The 17,067-nt window shown below is 28.1% G+C and overlaps 2 protein-coding genes across 3 annotated transcripts in view; both read right to left on the bottom strand.

Moving 5' to 3' along the window:
* Positions 1-14,383, bottom strand: part of LOC123300330 (protein split ends) — a 128,841-nt gene extending 114,458 nt beyond the window's left edge. For both annotated transcript variants that reach the window (XM_044882888.1, XM_044882889.1), the window contains exon 1: positions 14,229-14,383. In XM_044882888.1, the coding sequence (XP_044738823.1) occupies positions 14,229-14,311 (83 nt within the window). In that variant the 5' untranslated portion in view covers positions 14,312-14,383. The remainder of the gene's footprint in view (positions 1-14,228) is intronic.
* A 1,287-nt stretch (positions 14,384-15,670) lies between these two features.
* LOC123301244 lies at positions 15,671-16,510 on the bottom strand. Its single transcript, XM_044883979.1, has 3 exons — positions 16,395-16,510; positions 16,024-16,247; positions 15,671-15,931 (listed from the first exon to the last, which is right to left on the bottom strand). The coding sequence occupies exons 1-3, from the start codon at positions 16,462-16,464 to the stop codon at positions 15,671-15,673; spliced, it is 555 nt and encodes a 184-aa protein (XP_044739914.1). The 5' UTR covers positions 16,465-16,510.
* Positions 16,511-17,067: the final 557 nt, after the last annotated feature.

The following is a 17,067-nucleotide window of genomic DNA, read 5'->3' as shown; positions in this document are numbered from 1 at the left end:
TACGAAAATAATGGCATAGGCTTGCCTGAAAAAGACCGTTCATGGAAAAAATGGTTAAAATTAATTTGATTAAGAATAGCCATGAACATTTTTCGATAGAAAAACTATGATAGGAGTGTTTAAAAATAAAATTTCATAAAAATTATGTCTCATCAGATGGATGAATTTCGACCTTATACCGTCTCTTGTAGTATTTGTAAAATCCCACCATGCCAGGGATTATTTGCTAGAAAAAAAATGTCATAGCTCAAGAGGATGGAAGAGTTAAAAGAAAATTTATGTTGACAAGCAAAAAATAGCTTCCTTTAAAATTTCGGAACCCAATATCTCGAAAACTGTTAAATTTCGTGTGATGTTATCATACCTTTTGGGAAAATTATTTTGTCATGCGACAACCGGTGGCTTAAAATATGCTTAACGATAACATGCTTAAATTAGGTTTAAGTAGAATAAAGAAGTGAGAAAAAACCATAGTAATTTAAAACAAAACTTTTCAAATATATGGATGAATGTCTAATAAACAATATCCTATTCTTTTAATGTTCTAATCATTCCATAGACCACTGTTTTTTTTAAACTTGCTTATGACTGTTATAGTAACTCTTTGACGTCATTGGTGTTTTTCTCCATAGTTCGAGGATTTCTCTAGAAACTTCGCTCTAACGGTTTTTGCACACTCAATTCCATTAAGTTCCCAACCTAAAATAAGTTTATATTAAAATTAATAACATTGGGTGTGTTCAGTTTTCTTCTCAATCATAATAACCTTCTACATTATTAATATTGGAGATTTATTGTATTAAAGAGTATACCACATATTTCTGTTTAAAGAGTTCGCCCAGACAGCAAACACTTTACTTGTGCTGGTTTGTTATAAACTGGTAGTGGCTTGGTACTGCGTATTATAAAATGTTTGAAAGGGATACATACCATAATATACCATCCATGTATATAGGGTTGGGTTTTGTATTTTAACTCGAATCAAACTTTCACTACAATTTATCGAATAATAATATACATATACTTATATAAAATATTATACAAAACAATATATATATTAAACTTAGAATCAATCGATATAGAAATAAAGTTTTCTCTCTGGGTATAGTAAAGTTTTTCTGGTTTACAATTAATATACATACATCGAAATATACCAAATCGATAAAAATGTTGAATAATACTTATAATAGGGTAAATTACTTTATTGGTAAACATTGATATTACCCGAAATACTACCGTCATAATTATAAAGCCCTAACCTTTAACCATAAGGTACAATTGATATTTTTTAACTCTTTATGGTATAACAAAGCTAAAAATCAGATAAAGTAATGAAATATATGTTAGTCCTAATTCCAGTTTCGAGATCGTTTTGGATGGTTCTAAATCAATTTTTTCTTTAAAAAGATTTTCACTTCAAAAAAATTCCAAAAAAAATTAATATGCACTAAAAAGTAAAAAAAACGATAATACAATGTAGTTACAATTATTGTTATTTTTGGAGTCAGTGTCTGCCAAGAGAAAAACTGTGGCAGAACAGTTTGCTATATTAACTTGGCTGACACCGACTAGGACTCCAAAAATAACAATTATTGTAATTACATTATATTATCGTTTTATTTTTTACTTATTAATTTGTTTAAAAATTTTTTTTTAAGTAGATTTTTTTTTTTTAAATTTTTATTTTGTGATTTTTAGTGAATCTGAAGTACGCTAACTAATTTGTTTTCTCATGGATGCCATTGTCAGAACTGAACTAAATTAAAATGGGACCACACGGGAAGCACCAGCTTACAAATGAAAAAATCGGTTTACCCAGTCGAACGTGTATAGATAATGTTGAATATTTGTTATAGTTTTGGATAAAGTTGACAAAAAAATTTTGTCCTAACTTGTCTATGAAATCCTATATTATAATCGTCAATGGTAAGAGAATAGAAAAATGAAATACATTTGACGATTGGCCGATTAATTTCTATGAAATCTCTCGAAATCGTGTATAAATCAAGCGTTAATTTTATAGACTTTCGATGGTATCTCAAGAAATATTTATATAAACCAACGCCAAATGGAGTCATTTTTGTGTTTTTTTTTTTTTTTAATTTCTTGCATATTTTTAAGCATATGTCGATAAAATCAACAGTTTGTTTATTTGACTTAAAAGGACATAAACCTTATTTTTGATTCAATAATTTAATTAAACTGTCTGATTGATAAATTTAACTATCTTCTTGGAAATAAACTTCTGTTTAAAAGCCATTCACTTTATGTAAACATATAATGTTTATATATATTTCTATAATCGCTACTTAATTCTTAGAAATATATTACGGTTCAGAAACGCAAATACAATCGTTTATTAGGTACAAATACATAAAAATTTCATTGACTTTCTGTTTAACCCAAGGACTGTTTTAATAAATATTGAATTCAACTTTTATTTTAGTGGTCATCACTTCTTAGAAGATGCGAGGTCAAATTCAAGGAAGATAGGAGTGGAAAACACTCTTTGGATTTAAAAAACCATATACATCGTGCCAGGCACATGTCATAGGTTTTCCACGCCTTTGATGCAGGTAGCCATGATACTTGCCGTGTAATTGTGCATATTTTAACATCTGCCAGAATCCCAAGGGGCTAGATATTCTAAGCTGCATGGTTTGCAATTTCTAATAAGTTAACTACTGAGAGGCGATTCCCAATTTGGCGTCTTTGAAATAGAAAAATAATGCACCACTCTTACAGAAAATTAGTAAATTGCTTGCGTATGATATTTGAAAAAGTACTACTAAGTAGAACTTAGTCATGCACAGTAAAAAATTTACTGGATTGAAGAAAACGCGTTTACTGTTGATGTTCTTATAACAAGTAAATATTTCTTGAGTCAACGATCTTAATACTTAATTCAAGAAAATAAGTATTTGACAATAAGTTTAACATATATCACTTACATTTATGTTCTAACCTAATTAGCATTCTCACGGTCAAACAATCAAATATTAAAAGCATGTTTTTATACGGACTCTAATATTACGAATGATCTATCAGCTATCTTAAAAAAATAAAATAAAGCAAGTAAATATTTTCTTTAACCGAAACTTTTGGTTTTTGATACTATTGAAACTTTTTTCATACGCTTCAAGAATAAATATTTCCCAAATTTCTAGAAAGTTAATTTTGATAAAGGTGACAAAAAGATTTTTCAATTTTAACACAGCAACCGTTGATCTTTAAGCTAAAAGAAATCCATTAATCACTTCTACGAATCATTCAATGAACAAAACAATACCGCTAAAAAGTTTAATACCACCCAAAATAAAAACAGCAAAACGCAATCACAATCCATAATAATGAATAAAATATTTTAATAACTGTTTTATCTTATTTTAATGACAATTAAAAAAAAGTTTTTACAACAAAAAAAATTTAAAACAATTGAACAGAACAAAATAGTCAGCCAGCATAGCACGGGGCACAGCGGGAACTCAGCAAAAAAACAACACAAATGACAATCTAATGTCTAATGTTTTTTTTTAATCAAAGGTATGCAAAATATACGGTTCCAAGCAGTGTAAGGTAAAAATAACAGTGCATTTTATGTATGTGTTTATGGGGTACCGAGTGTCTCAGAAAAGCAAACAATAATTAACTTGAAATGTAAGTAATAATGGTATTTCTAATATTATGCGACTAAAAGAAGTTTTGTACGAGATTATTCCAAGAGGTAGTAAATTTTCAAAGTTGACGATATTTAATACGTAAAGGATAGGAATCTTTCCTATTTAGAAAACATTTTTAGCTTGCTTTTTATACCATGTATATATGTTATATATCAAGGTATACTAAGTTTAGTCCCAAGTTTGTAACGTTTAAAAATATTGATGCTACCAACAAAATTTTGGTATAGATGTTCATAAAATCCACTAATTAGTCCATTTTCGGTTGTCCGTCCGTCCATCTGTCAACACGATAAATCAAAAACGAAAATAGATATCAAGCTGAAATTTTTACAGCGTACTCAGGACGTAAAAAGTGAGGTCGAGTTCATAAATGAACAACATAGGTCCTTTGGGTCTTGGGTCCATAGGGTCCATCTTGTAAACCGTTAGAGATAGAACAAAAGTTTAAATGTAAAAAATGTTCCTTATAAAAAAATAAACAACTTTTGTTTGAAACATTTTTTCGTAAACATCACTGTTTACCCGTGAGGGTGCAAACTAGGCGCAAATTGTATAGTATGTATTATATGGAAATATCAGTTAACTCTGTCAATTTTTTGTTTTCACTTGTTTGAATTAACATCGACCAGTTTTTAAGTGTTAAAAGAGTAACACTTATTCTGAATCACTTAGTACAGTAATGGATTTTTTATTTATTTATTTAAACTTTTAGATGAATTTAGTTTTAGACGATGATAATAATGATAAACTTGCTGAAGAGGTTTGCTATCTCTGTCTAACTAAGTTGCGTTACTTATATGGACGAGTAAGTACAAGCACTCACTCACTCTGCTAGTAAAAAAAAACAAATGTTCTCTTCAAATTGAATATAATCAAGTTAATATACGCATTGATAATATTATGCATGGTTTAGGACTAGGGCCAGGCATAGTGTTTCTCGGTGCCAGAACATTTGCATAGCCGTATATTTTTTATCATCGATTCTTGATAAGTGGGCGAAGTTTCAATTCATTCAAACATTTGGAATTGGGTGAAAATTACGTTCAAGTTTCCGTTACGTATAGATACATACCAAGCTAATAAAAGAGAGTTAAAATGGGTAAAGACTCTAATTTGGACTCGCACCGCATCAATTGCTAGAATTCTTTCAATAATTTTCATTCACGTTTACTTAGAAATAGAAAAATATCAAAAATTTTCTTTGACCCGTTCTGAAATTGCTTGATTAATCGTAGAAGTATTAGTTGCCGAAAATTTGAAAAAAGGGTCAAGAATTTGATAAAGGCGCATAGACTTGCTTAAAAGTCTGTCTCACCCTAAAATATTTAAAAATCCTGATGGCAAGTTTGCATAAGGAAAAAAGATTACATTATCCTTATTTCTCGAAATAATTGATAAATGACTATAAATTTGGAGGAAAGAGGGGAACAATAACTATGAGTAGCATCTCGATGACACCAGTCCAGGCCAGATAACAATTACTTTGAGTGGCATCTATAAATGACTATCAAATACGTCCCTTGACTCTAGACCGATAGTAACTGGCATAGAATTTCAACTTTTAGCTCATATAGCTTGGTGTAGTAATGCTGTTTGCTGCATGTAATGTAATGTATGGATGAATGTATTTGAACTAACTAAATTAAATAAATACACACAAAACTAGTACTAGTAGCGAAATAATATGTAATGTTTCAAATCATTTATAGTGTATTTCATATTTAATGGTATTTAATTCATAGTATGTGCTCTTTGATTCGGCTCGAAAGACCAAAAAATAATCTATAATATAAAAATGAATCGCTGAATGTGTTGCTAAGCACAAATCTCGAGAGCAACTGAACCGATTTCGCTAATTCTTTTTTTCTTTTTGTAATAGTCTTTGAAGAGCGAGGTGGTTCTTATTTATACTATTGTAACATTACTCAAAAACAAATTGTTTATGGTAAAAATTGTCTGTGGTAAAATGTCAATTGAAATGTAAACGTCTCTTTGCAGTGCATCTATAATACTACTAAATATAACAAATATCTATAAAATTAAAAAAGTGTTGTGTTTGTGACTTACTAAATATGCCTCCTATAAGACGGCGGACAAATCAACTGTTATGTGGTACGAAGTTTCCCGGGTCAGCTAGTTAAGAATATAGGCAATTCTGTGTTTAAAGATATTTTTAAAACACTTTTATGTTATACATATATCTAACAAGAGATTTTTAATTTCTATTCCAAAACTTACCGCGGTTTTTCGGGGTTTCCTCTATGTTTGTCAAAAATGATTTACACGCCATGCTTTTTAGTTTTACTGTAGCCCGTCAATAATAGTATTAGACTTTAATACATGTGTTCATTAGTGATCGTGTAACAATGTTTGGCAAGCATTCTATAGAAGAAGTCTTACTTATAAATCTGGTTTTTTTGATATTCGAGTTTATATGTAAAAAAAATTATTTTTCTTTTTAGATTTAAATAAGAATTTGCGAATACAAACTGCTAGATCTTTGTGTAGAGGGTAAACATCTGCATTGATCTTACAGATGATAAAGGGGAATTCTTTCTAATTTGCTAGATTTAGGGGTAGAGAGTAGATCCCTGCACTGATCTTACAAGCGATAGAGAGGAAATTAGTTCTACCTCATTAGACATAGCTTAGAATTCGCGGGTATTAGCTAGTTATAACGTTAATGATATCAATTCTAATCGTTAAAATTAAAATCTTTTGAATCAACAACCAAAACCCAAAGTACATGAAATCAACAATAAATTAATTTAAACACAGCAAAACTATTATTTTGTTACATCTAAAACAAAATAGTTATTTTAGATGTATAAATACATACATACATACATAGATACATACATCTATACATACACATACGTACATATTTATATGTATATCTACCGTACATTCACCTTTTGCCAATGGTTATATGAAGTGTTATGTTTGTACATACATACTCATTGCATAGATCTATCTATCTATCTATCTAATATCTATTTTATTGTAATATTTATTCAATTTTTATATTATTTTATTATAGAGGTGTACTTATAGCGTTTGTTCTTTGTGGCTCTTCAGTGTACACTGTAGACTAAGTTTTAAAGTGAAGAAAAATAATCGTATTACCCTGAAATGTATTACAGCATTAAAAAGAACAAACTTATCAAGATTATAAGTGTAGAGTAAGCAACAACTATTCTTGTAACTATGTGTAATACATTCGATTCAATGAAAGAACTATACAATTACATGGAATAATTATTAGTTAGTAACAAATATGTAGCTTGAAAATTCATTTTAATTAATCTTTATTATAGTTTAGAAGTATAAATATATAAGCCCCTTAGGAGTCTTAATATTTGATACCATTGAGAAGGGCAAAATTTGACCCAGCATGTATGATTTCTATCAAATATATTTCGATAAATAAACAAATTTCATCTCTTCCGTCCATAATTCTATATGGCCAATTATTAAAATCGGTAAGGTCCAAATGTTTAAACAATGGTTAAGAATTTTAAGTGAATTAAAGTTCATTTTAAACTTAATTTAATTTAAGATTATAAAACAGGCAAAAAAAAATTTTTTTTAATAAAATTTTGCGTTAAGAGTTAATTAAACAAAACAAAATATTCTTTTAAGAGATTAATGAAACTAATATTGAAGATTCAAAGATCTACACGTTTAGATTATAGAGACTCAAATTCAGTATTTTTACTTGAAAAAGTTCAACATTGCAAGACTACTAGTAGCAACAATCTTGTATAGTCTTAAAGAGTACAAATTTAGTCCCTAAGGTGAAACTGCGTAGACCATTCCAATATCACAGTATAAATCGAATCTTATCACTACGCACTTAATCATCTGCCTGTCTTAAACCTTAAGTATGCCTGTTTGCTGCAACTAACTCAAAAGTCATTAGAAATACACTTACAGCTTAGAATCGAGTATAATTTCAAATAATTTAGCTATATAAGATTGATCCAGTCTTGGATTTCAAGTTTGGTCCAATGTTCAACAATTTTTAACCGTGATTGAATCAACATGAGCCCGTTTGTTATTTCCCCAACGGGTACTAGCCTTAAAACTTCTGAATAATTCGCTGTGGCTGATTTTAATTAACTAGACAATAACATTATTGTTAATACATATTTAATACCTTTTATAGTAAGCATATTTCAGGGAAAACCAAAAATAATTAGCCTTAACTTTAACGCAGGCATGGGCAAATGTGGCTTAGAGAAGTCCCTCACACTTATGTAACTAAAATACGAGTAAGACAGTGATAACCTAACCAGTGACAACCAAAAATACGAGAAAGACAGAAAGACAACATTCTTTCTACCAATCTCTTTACTATTAGAGAAACTGAGATAGGTAGAAGAATCGTATACTCATTTCGCTTCCTCCTGTATGAGCAATGCGGACTTGGATAAAGAGACACACAATAAGGTTTATGACACACAATAAAGTTATAACAATGGTGACTTCGAAATAAAATAACTCGCCCATGCCTGCTTTAACGGTAGACAAATGCTAATTCTGAAAATTGAATGAAAAAAATAAACCGCCAAACTAAATAAAAGTTGTCTTTATAGAAAAACAAATATATGCATCGATTTAACAATGATATAATCGAAAAATTAAACATGTTTTCCTTTCAATCACAAGCTCGAAACGAAAAATTTCAATCCACAAAAATTTTATCAAAATCAACGACGAAAATATTTAAAAACTCTACGCTATTTTAAAATAAAGTTGAAAAGAAAAAAAATTAGCGATAAATTTTAAATATCTTTAACGGTAAGCAAAACATAAGTGATAAAAATTTTACGCATAATTTATAAACAAAAACAGTTAGTTTATAATCAGCCTGTAACAAATAAATAATAAAATATATATTTAGAAAGATAGAACTACAAAAAAAAAAAAATGATAATTAACGTTTTGGTCTAAAAAATATATTATTGTTTATTGTCTTTTTTATTTTAATATTTTTATACTCTTTAATAAAAAAAAATTAATTATAATTTCGCAACAATAATATTCATCAACATTTATTTTATTTGGTTGAATGTTCGATGCACGAAATTAGCCAAAACCAATACATATTATGAACACTTGGAAATATCGAATTTTAAGATAATTTGAACATAATAGTTTATTCTAAGAAAATCACCATTAAGATGAGGAATCCCGATAAAGAAAATTAACAGTCAGCCAGATAAATAAATAAAAACACATTTTAAAAGTTACCACAATACTCTCTCACACTCATTGATGTATTATATAATAAGAAAAAATAAATTTTAGTTCCACCTTTCAGCAATAAATAAGGCTTTCGAATGCTGATGAAGAGGTGATGCTTAGGTATACTCCAATAAGCATAATCTAAAAAGCGATGTCGATATTTTTGAGAAAATTTGTGAAAAAGTTAGCCCCTCTAAGTGAAAGATTAAGAAAATATTGAAAGCTCGAGTGAAAACCACGGTAAGTAAGTTTTCTTTCTTTCAACGGGTTGATAAATATAAAAACAAAATTCGTACGTTTATAAGAAGTATCAACATACAAGTAATAAAAATTTTACGAAAAAAAATAACATTAAATATTTAACTTCTCTTTTTTTTTAAACATTATTTAACGGTATAATTATTTCAAAATTTATTTTATATTTTTTTGAAAAGATTTCTTATTGTGTATTATGACGGAGTAGGTATTATTTCTCTGAAGAAAAATAAAAAAAATTATTATTATTACAAAAGTTTTATATTGTGTTAATTTTTTTTGGAAATTCATCTCTCCACAGAGACAAGTGTTTATATTAATCGTTTCATTAATTTCTTAAAAGAATATTTTGTTTTGTTTATAACTCGTCAGTATTTTATTTTTAAATTTTTTTCTTTTTATATGTTTTATAATCTTAAAATTGTGGAAATTAATACATTCAAAAACTTAATCATTGTTTAGACATATTGGTAACAGAGCGTGGTTACTATTCATGGATACCTGGGCCCATAACCTGTTTTAATAATTTGCAGTATGGAATATCTCAAAACTAACTACTAAAAAGAGCATTTCACCATAAAATAAGTTATAGATAACAAATTTTACTACATTTGGTAAGTTTCTATTGTTATTCTTATTTTTGAAACTTAACGAATAGAGAGACATTTGCTAATTCTTTCAACAGTAAAAAGTTTAAACATTCCACTTCATGGTCGAGTAAGAAGACATACATGACTGTGGCCAACAAAAATTTCTCTAAATGCACAAGTGTAGGTGTTTTTAAATCTTTGTTAAGAGTTTGTTTTTGACCTGTTCATCTATGATCCCTTACTTAAATTACTTACATCTTTTTTGTAAGTATCCTCAATTACCAATGGCGCCAAAAATTACTTATAATTACTAGACAGGTTAAAACTTGTATTTGGATTATTAGAAATTACATCACAATATAGTGATTGTACACAATTTTGGATTTTAAAGAAAGCAATATACATTACGTGTAAAAATGTAGTCCAAATGTAATATCTCTAGAATTATCCGCCATAGTACTAAGACTCTCATATCTCTAAAACCGCAATGTGTAAGATTTTCAACTCATGGAGAATTATCTTTTCACCAAGAATTATTTCAACTATCATATTTCATAATTTCGAAAAGTTTGGTCGAAATTTATTTTCAAAACAATTGTGCGAAGTCCTATATCAATCGGGAATTAAATTTTTATGTGCCCACTAGTATTACGCAGGCTTGTCTTAAAATAAAATACTATAGCGGTTTTCGTTACCTCGGTAAAATTTAACTACAATGGAAAAAAATTTAATTATAAGCCTCGATGAAATGAGAACAATAAAAATTTTCCAAACATAATTTGGTGTGATGTAAGCAGACATGTGATTATGGGTTCAACCAATTCAAAGTTTTAATCAATCAATTTTATTAGACACAAAAATATGAATTTGTTTTGAAACCAATACCAAGACTGAAAATATTTTAGTATCAATCAAAAAACCTTGAATTATTTTCAAATTTCTTAATTTCTTTAGATCATCAAATATATTTAATTGATAACCATTTATTTTTAATGGTTAAAAATTTTGATAAAATATTTTTTAATCAACCAAATCTGGATAAAATAAAAACATTTATAAATTTTGGCAAAAAAATATGTTATCTCCTTTTCTCCAAACGACCCAAAAATATAATTTATAGATATTTGGATACTGCCCTTGAATAACTGAATAGATATCCAAAATCAGCAGATATGGCAATCAGAAAACACACCTTAAATATTCAAATGTAAATCTAGCAGCTCCCCACGCTTTATTAACGATAAAATAATTTTGTTCCCAACCACTCAATTTCTTTTGGGAGAATTATTTCCTACTTTTAAGTTCAGTTAGTTACAAAAGCGTGTTTTTATAGTAACTATTTTTTATTCTTATGTTTTTTTTTTTTTCATTTTAACTTAACGGCGTATTACTGTAATTGCAAAATTTTCACAAAAAGATAAAATACACTACGAATCAACATGGCAGCGACTTTTACAAACTATTTTATCGATATTAGAAGTTGGGCATTCAAATCGTAAATATCCTACAGAAAAAATATGTCCAAGCGATAAATTGTAGAAAATACAATTTTCTAACTTTAAAAAGATAATTTTTACTTAAAATATTCAGAAAATCGATATATTCATCAAAAAATTTGTCTGTTAAAAAATATCATAAATGCAAATAAAACTTAAATCTTAGGTGTTATCCTTCAAAACCCTTGAAAAATATTCGTTGAAAAATTGAACAAAAATATTTACACACAAATTACATTGAATTTTCAAAAGAACTTTGTAAATTGCCCCTATTCACAAAAATATCTTATATAGCCAGAGTCAATTTACCTGAAATATATTGTTTAAAAAAAATACATATATATAAATATCGAAAAAATTTATATCAGACTGTACACTAAAAACTTACCCTTATTATTTAGGTAGGGTGAAATACGACACATAGAAACATAAAAAAAAGAAATGTACCCTTCAATACACAAACCAATACATGCATTTTAAATAATAGGTATTTAAAAACCATATTAAGTTTTTAAAAAACTCTACCATTTTAAATTTATTTAAAAAAAATAAAATAAAAAAACTGAAATATAATGTTTAAAAAACAAATCAATTTTATATATATGGATGTTATGGAGTCTTATTAAACGATTTTACCAACAAAAAAAAAAGTATGAAATTCTTTTCAAAGTGCCCAAATATGGTTCGTTAAAAAGAAATTTTGTGGAAAATTTTTCAAAAATCCTATTTATTTTAACTTTTTATGATCGGAATTTAACTAAAATTTTTTGCGCATATTGTTCGTAAAAAGATCTCTGAATTGCTTTGTAAGTATTTTGAAAATCTTAAATTGGGGAAGGGAGGAGGGGGGTAAAAACATAATTTCTTCAAAAATATCTCAAAACGCATAACAATTTCGAATAGAAACATAAATTTTAAATATCTACCAACGAGGGATCTATTAAAAATAACGCGCAACGAGCTTTGGGAAGGTAGAAACCACAAAAATCGAAAGAATTTGGTATAAAAATTCACCAAAAAACTATAAGTGTGCATGGTTGAATGTAATTTTCGATAAAAACTCATTTAAAAAGGTTTACTCTTGCCGAGAAAATAAGATTATCAAACTGTAAATTCTTAAGATAAACTGCTGGGTTTTAAGGCATTAACCAAAATTACTCGAACGTTTTAACAAAACTTGCAACCCATTAAGTGTAAAGTTTTGTTAAAAAAAATTATATTTAAACACTATTTTAAAACTTCAAGCAGATGTTCCTTGAATATTTTTTAAAAATATACCATTACCATAAACAATAATGTTACTTCTTTCTCTGGAAATAATTTGCATTTCTAATTAGTCCTGAACATTTTATAAGCAAATCAACGATTTTTGTATGATATACTTATTTTCCCGACAAACTGTTCCTCTGTCAAGTCAATCCGTGAGCACTTTATAGTTTATTGCAAGCAAATAACCTCTAAATTTAATTTTTACTTAACCGTTTAGGATTTCGAATAAAAGTTGAAAATCTAGAAAACCGTAAAAATTTTGGAAATTAAAAAAAAATTGGAGGGGGTGTACAAACAACTACTTTAAAATGAACAGATTTCGAATAAATATGGTAAAATTTCCGCCCCCCCCCCCACCTACAATAAGCAATTAATCATTTTCGAAAAATCTAATATTTAAGACAATAAGCTTCTTTTTAAGTTTTACTTTCTCCAAAATCTAAGGCTCGAACGACGTTAAGAAATGTTTAAAAAAATCATAATCTGTTGAAGCAACCAATTTTAAAATTGTTCGAAGTAATGCTTTACCAAGTAAATGGGCTAACCATCCACAAAAATGTAGAATACAGTTCAAAAAATATATGTTTTATTGATTAAACTTTTCCTTAAATTTCCATTTAAACAGACGGATTATTCTGAAGTATACATAAAACTATATATACATCTTTCTTTATACTTATGTGCTAGAAAGAGATCAAAATCTAAAATTTACAAAAATCTCCCTAAATTTTATAAAAATATCATTTTTCAGGACAAATTAGTTGTATTTATTAACTATAAATATATATTTAATAAAAATTAAATCAATTTTCTATTAGATGTGAAAATATTAGCTAATATTTAATAAAATTACTTTATCTCTATCGTAAACCATATGTTAGAATGAAACAACTATATAAAAAATGATTGAATTAATGGAAATACATGAAAAATATCAAGATTTATGTGAAATTTTTCATATAATTTAGAAAATATCATTAAATTTCTTATGAAAAAACAGTATTATCATGGAAAATCGAATTTATTATGTTTGTCTTTATTATATTACATAAGAGAAAAGAGGATAGGCATATACATGGGAAATATAGATTGTTAACACGCATTATCCCAGTATATGTATATGTTTAGCTACCCTTGTCTAATACATTACGAAAAAAAGGTTTCGTCATCTAAAATTCAGGAATCAAAAAAACAAAAAGTTTCAACAAAATTGATTAAAAAATAGCCTTCCATAAGATATCAGTTTACATGAATTTCATAGAATACAGGTGAATTGTAATAACTTCCGGGAGAGTATACATCAAATATATATAGAGATAACATGTAAAATCTTAGAATATATAAAAATATATGGAATTTAGAAAAAAATATAAATAAAATGGAATCGACTCACAAAACTGTTGATTAATATACAGACTGGAAGAAGTGGTACCTAGAAATGTATTAAAAAATGGGGAGAAATAATATCCATGGAGCTGAAATGGAAATATTAGCTAAGAAAATAACACGAAGATACCCAAATTAAAGGAAAAACACAAGAATTTTCACAAATTACACAATTTCAAAAAGAAAAATTAAAAAACACTTCACAACTTGTATACAAAAACAAAAATTTGAGAAAAACACAAGAGACTATAAAATTTCAGGGGGTGAAAATTTGTGTGAAGACATTTTATGATTATTATTACCGTTTAAAATGTTCTCGAATACGATCTTCGCGAATGTTGTCGGGCAAATTACCAACCCACAAATGCCTAGTCTCTCTAACCATTTTGGTCCGAGCAAAACATGAGGAAATTGTTTTTTTTCGCAGAGCACTTATTTTTTTAATCCACACACTACATTATTTTTAAACTCAATTCAAAAAAAATAATAATATAAAAAAATTTTAATAAAAAATAAAATAAAACTTATATACTGGATCAAACTCAAAAAACTCAAACTGAAATTCTCAAGTGAGGCGCTTTTTTTTATATCACTTTTAACACAAATTTATTGAATAAAACACAAACGTATTTTAACACACTTAAGCACATATTTTCAACTTCTTGTACACTTGAAAAAAAACTAACTTGAACAACTTTTTTACTTACGCATTGAAAATCACTTTGTAGCATTTTTAAATAAATAATTTATTTATTAATAATTTTTCTCTTTTTTATTTATTTTTTAATAATAATATCTTATATATTTATTTTTACATCTATATTACATATTTAGAAATAAAATAACACAGCAAACATCACTCTTCACATAGAGAAACTCTTTGCTCAACTGATGCCATCTAACTGAGTGCAGAAACGGTCACTGAGTGCGCGCGCAAGCCTTGGATCGAGTTGAACTCGAAACCACGCCTTTCATAAACCATTTCATATACACAATATGCTGAGTTCGGACGTACGTTACAGAACGTTTCTAATTTATAATGTGTATGATGAAGATAGAGAGAGGAATGAATGTTGTGAATGGAAATTGAATCTGAATTTTCATAGCACATGATGATTACGTGAAGAATATGATGCGTGAGGATAACTCTATATAGCTATCTCTTATTATATAAAATACACATTCTTGTTTATTATAAGTACCGGCGACCATAATAACATTTTAAATTATTTTTACGAGAAATACTTCAATATTTCATTTAAAAATTATTTTTTCAAATTTTAAAATTAAAACATCGATCTTCCAGTAAAATTTTATTGAGCTGTGTAACTAAAAATCCTTCGAAAACTATTTCGAGTTTATGAGCTATACGATTTATTTAAAAATTTTCTTTTGATTTAGATTTTTAGCAAATATAATGAGCATTAAATTCTTTTAACTGCATTCTGAAAAAGCATTATATTTACAAAACGACAACGCCTAGACTAATATGGAGAAATGCAGAAAAAGAAATACACAAACAGTGTTTGTCACCATCAATCTAACCACCAACCTCTCCCCCTTCAAACAAAATTCCACGTCAATATTTATTTCGTCACGTAATCGGTAGTCTTATAAAAACGATTGAAGCGCTGCTATGTGTTTTAATTTTTAAATAAAGACAACTGAATGAAATACAGATAGCTGTTTAAATTAGTTACTTATTTTATTCATAGAGGAGGTTATTTAAATACATTGTACAAAATTATGAACTATCGACAATATGACTTTGTGAGAATTTTAATTTACTTTCGGTTTCTTCCATAATATCCGATAATACTTTCGATAATGGTAAAGTTAAACGACGTACTTTACGATGCCATAGTTTATTCTGTAATCGAAAGTGTATTTTAGGTTTACACCAGTTTAATACTTCACCAGATCCAACCCATAAGAAGATGGTGCCAGATAATACATATAAAATTCCGCCAACAACAAGTATTTCTCGCCAATCATCCAATGAATCCTAAAATTACGAAAAGGTAGCAAATTTCGTAGAGTAATTATTTTTCAGGCAGTACAATTACTTCGCTCATTTTGCATCCTGATATCACTTACCGGTTGAACGAATTGCCGAACCGTTACCAAACCAAGAGAGGATAAAGTGTTAACAATGGCAAATGTTGCTGAAGATTTTGGGGGAGTTAAATCTATAGAATTTGGTAAAATTGATGCGACCGCTGCTGAATTTAGAAAGAAAATTACAAACAAATAAGTCAAGGATATTTGATCGCAATCTGAATTAGCTTCCAAAAACAGTAGAAGTCCAGGTATAATATGCGCTGAAAAATAATAAAACATTAAAAAATTTTATCCAAATATTGTAAAAATAAAATTCCTTTCATTCAAAATCCAGTACTTAAATTATATATAGACTTTTAGGTGGGGGGGGGGTCTGTTATGAAAAAAGGATTTTCTATTTAACTTACCAACTGACGAAAAAAATTTTCGGCATGCTGACAATGAAATCATGCGAGATTTGAGGAAGTAATGTTGCATTACCGAGTAAATTAGTCCCCCCAAAATATGAACAATATTAGGCAACATTACCAATAGACTTGTCTATAAAAAAGAAGAATCTATAAAATGTAGCTATTATAGTTGAGATTTGGAAGAATAATTTTAAATTTACTCTATTAACACCCATTCCCAAGTATCGGGTAATTGTCCAAGAGTAATACATTAACAACATCATGAAATTCCAATAATAACAGCATGAAGTTATTATTAAGGCCCAAACCTGTTGAGATTTAAATATTTTTTTCCAAGCACCATGAGTTTCCTATAAAAAGTAAAATTGTAAAAAATAATCGTAAACTCTACGAAAACCAACGGCATATAATTCTGACATAGCTTGCAGGATAAACAAGTTCTATGCTTCCTGATGGAGATATGTTATTATGGACCTATACTTGAAGCCACAGAAACATTTAAAAGAGTCGCAATGTCCCAACTAATCAAGGTACTTGATTCTAAAGCAGGGATGGCTAATCAAAAGCAGGTGTGTCCTTGGTCTTACGTGACACAATAAATTGGACACGTCACCGATCACAAAGTTCACTATAAAGTATATAATATTACGAACGAACGGGGGTGATATAT

Source organism: Chrysoperla carnea, chromosome 5 (genome assembly GCF_905475395.1).
Source record: "Chrysoperla carnea chromosome 5, inChrCarn1.1, whole genome shotgun sequence".
Lineage (NCBI taxonomy): Eukaryota > Metazoa > Arthropoda > Insecta > Neuroptera > Chrysopidae > Chrysoperla > Chrysoperla carnea.
This window is presented reverse-complemented; position numbering and strand designations above follow the sequence as displayed.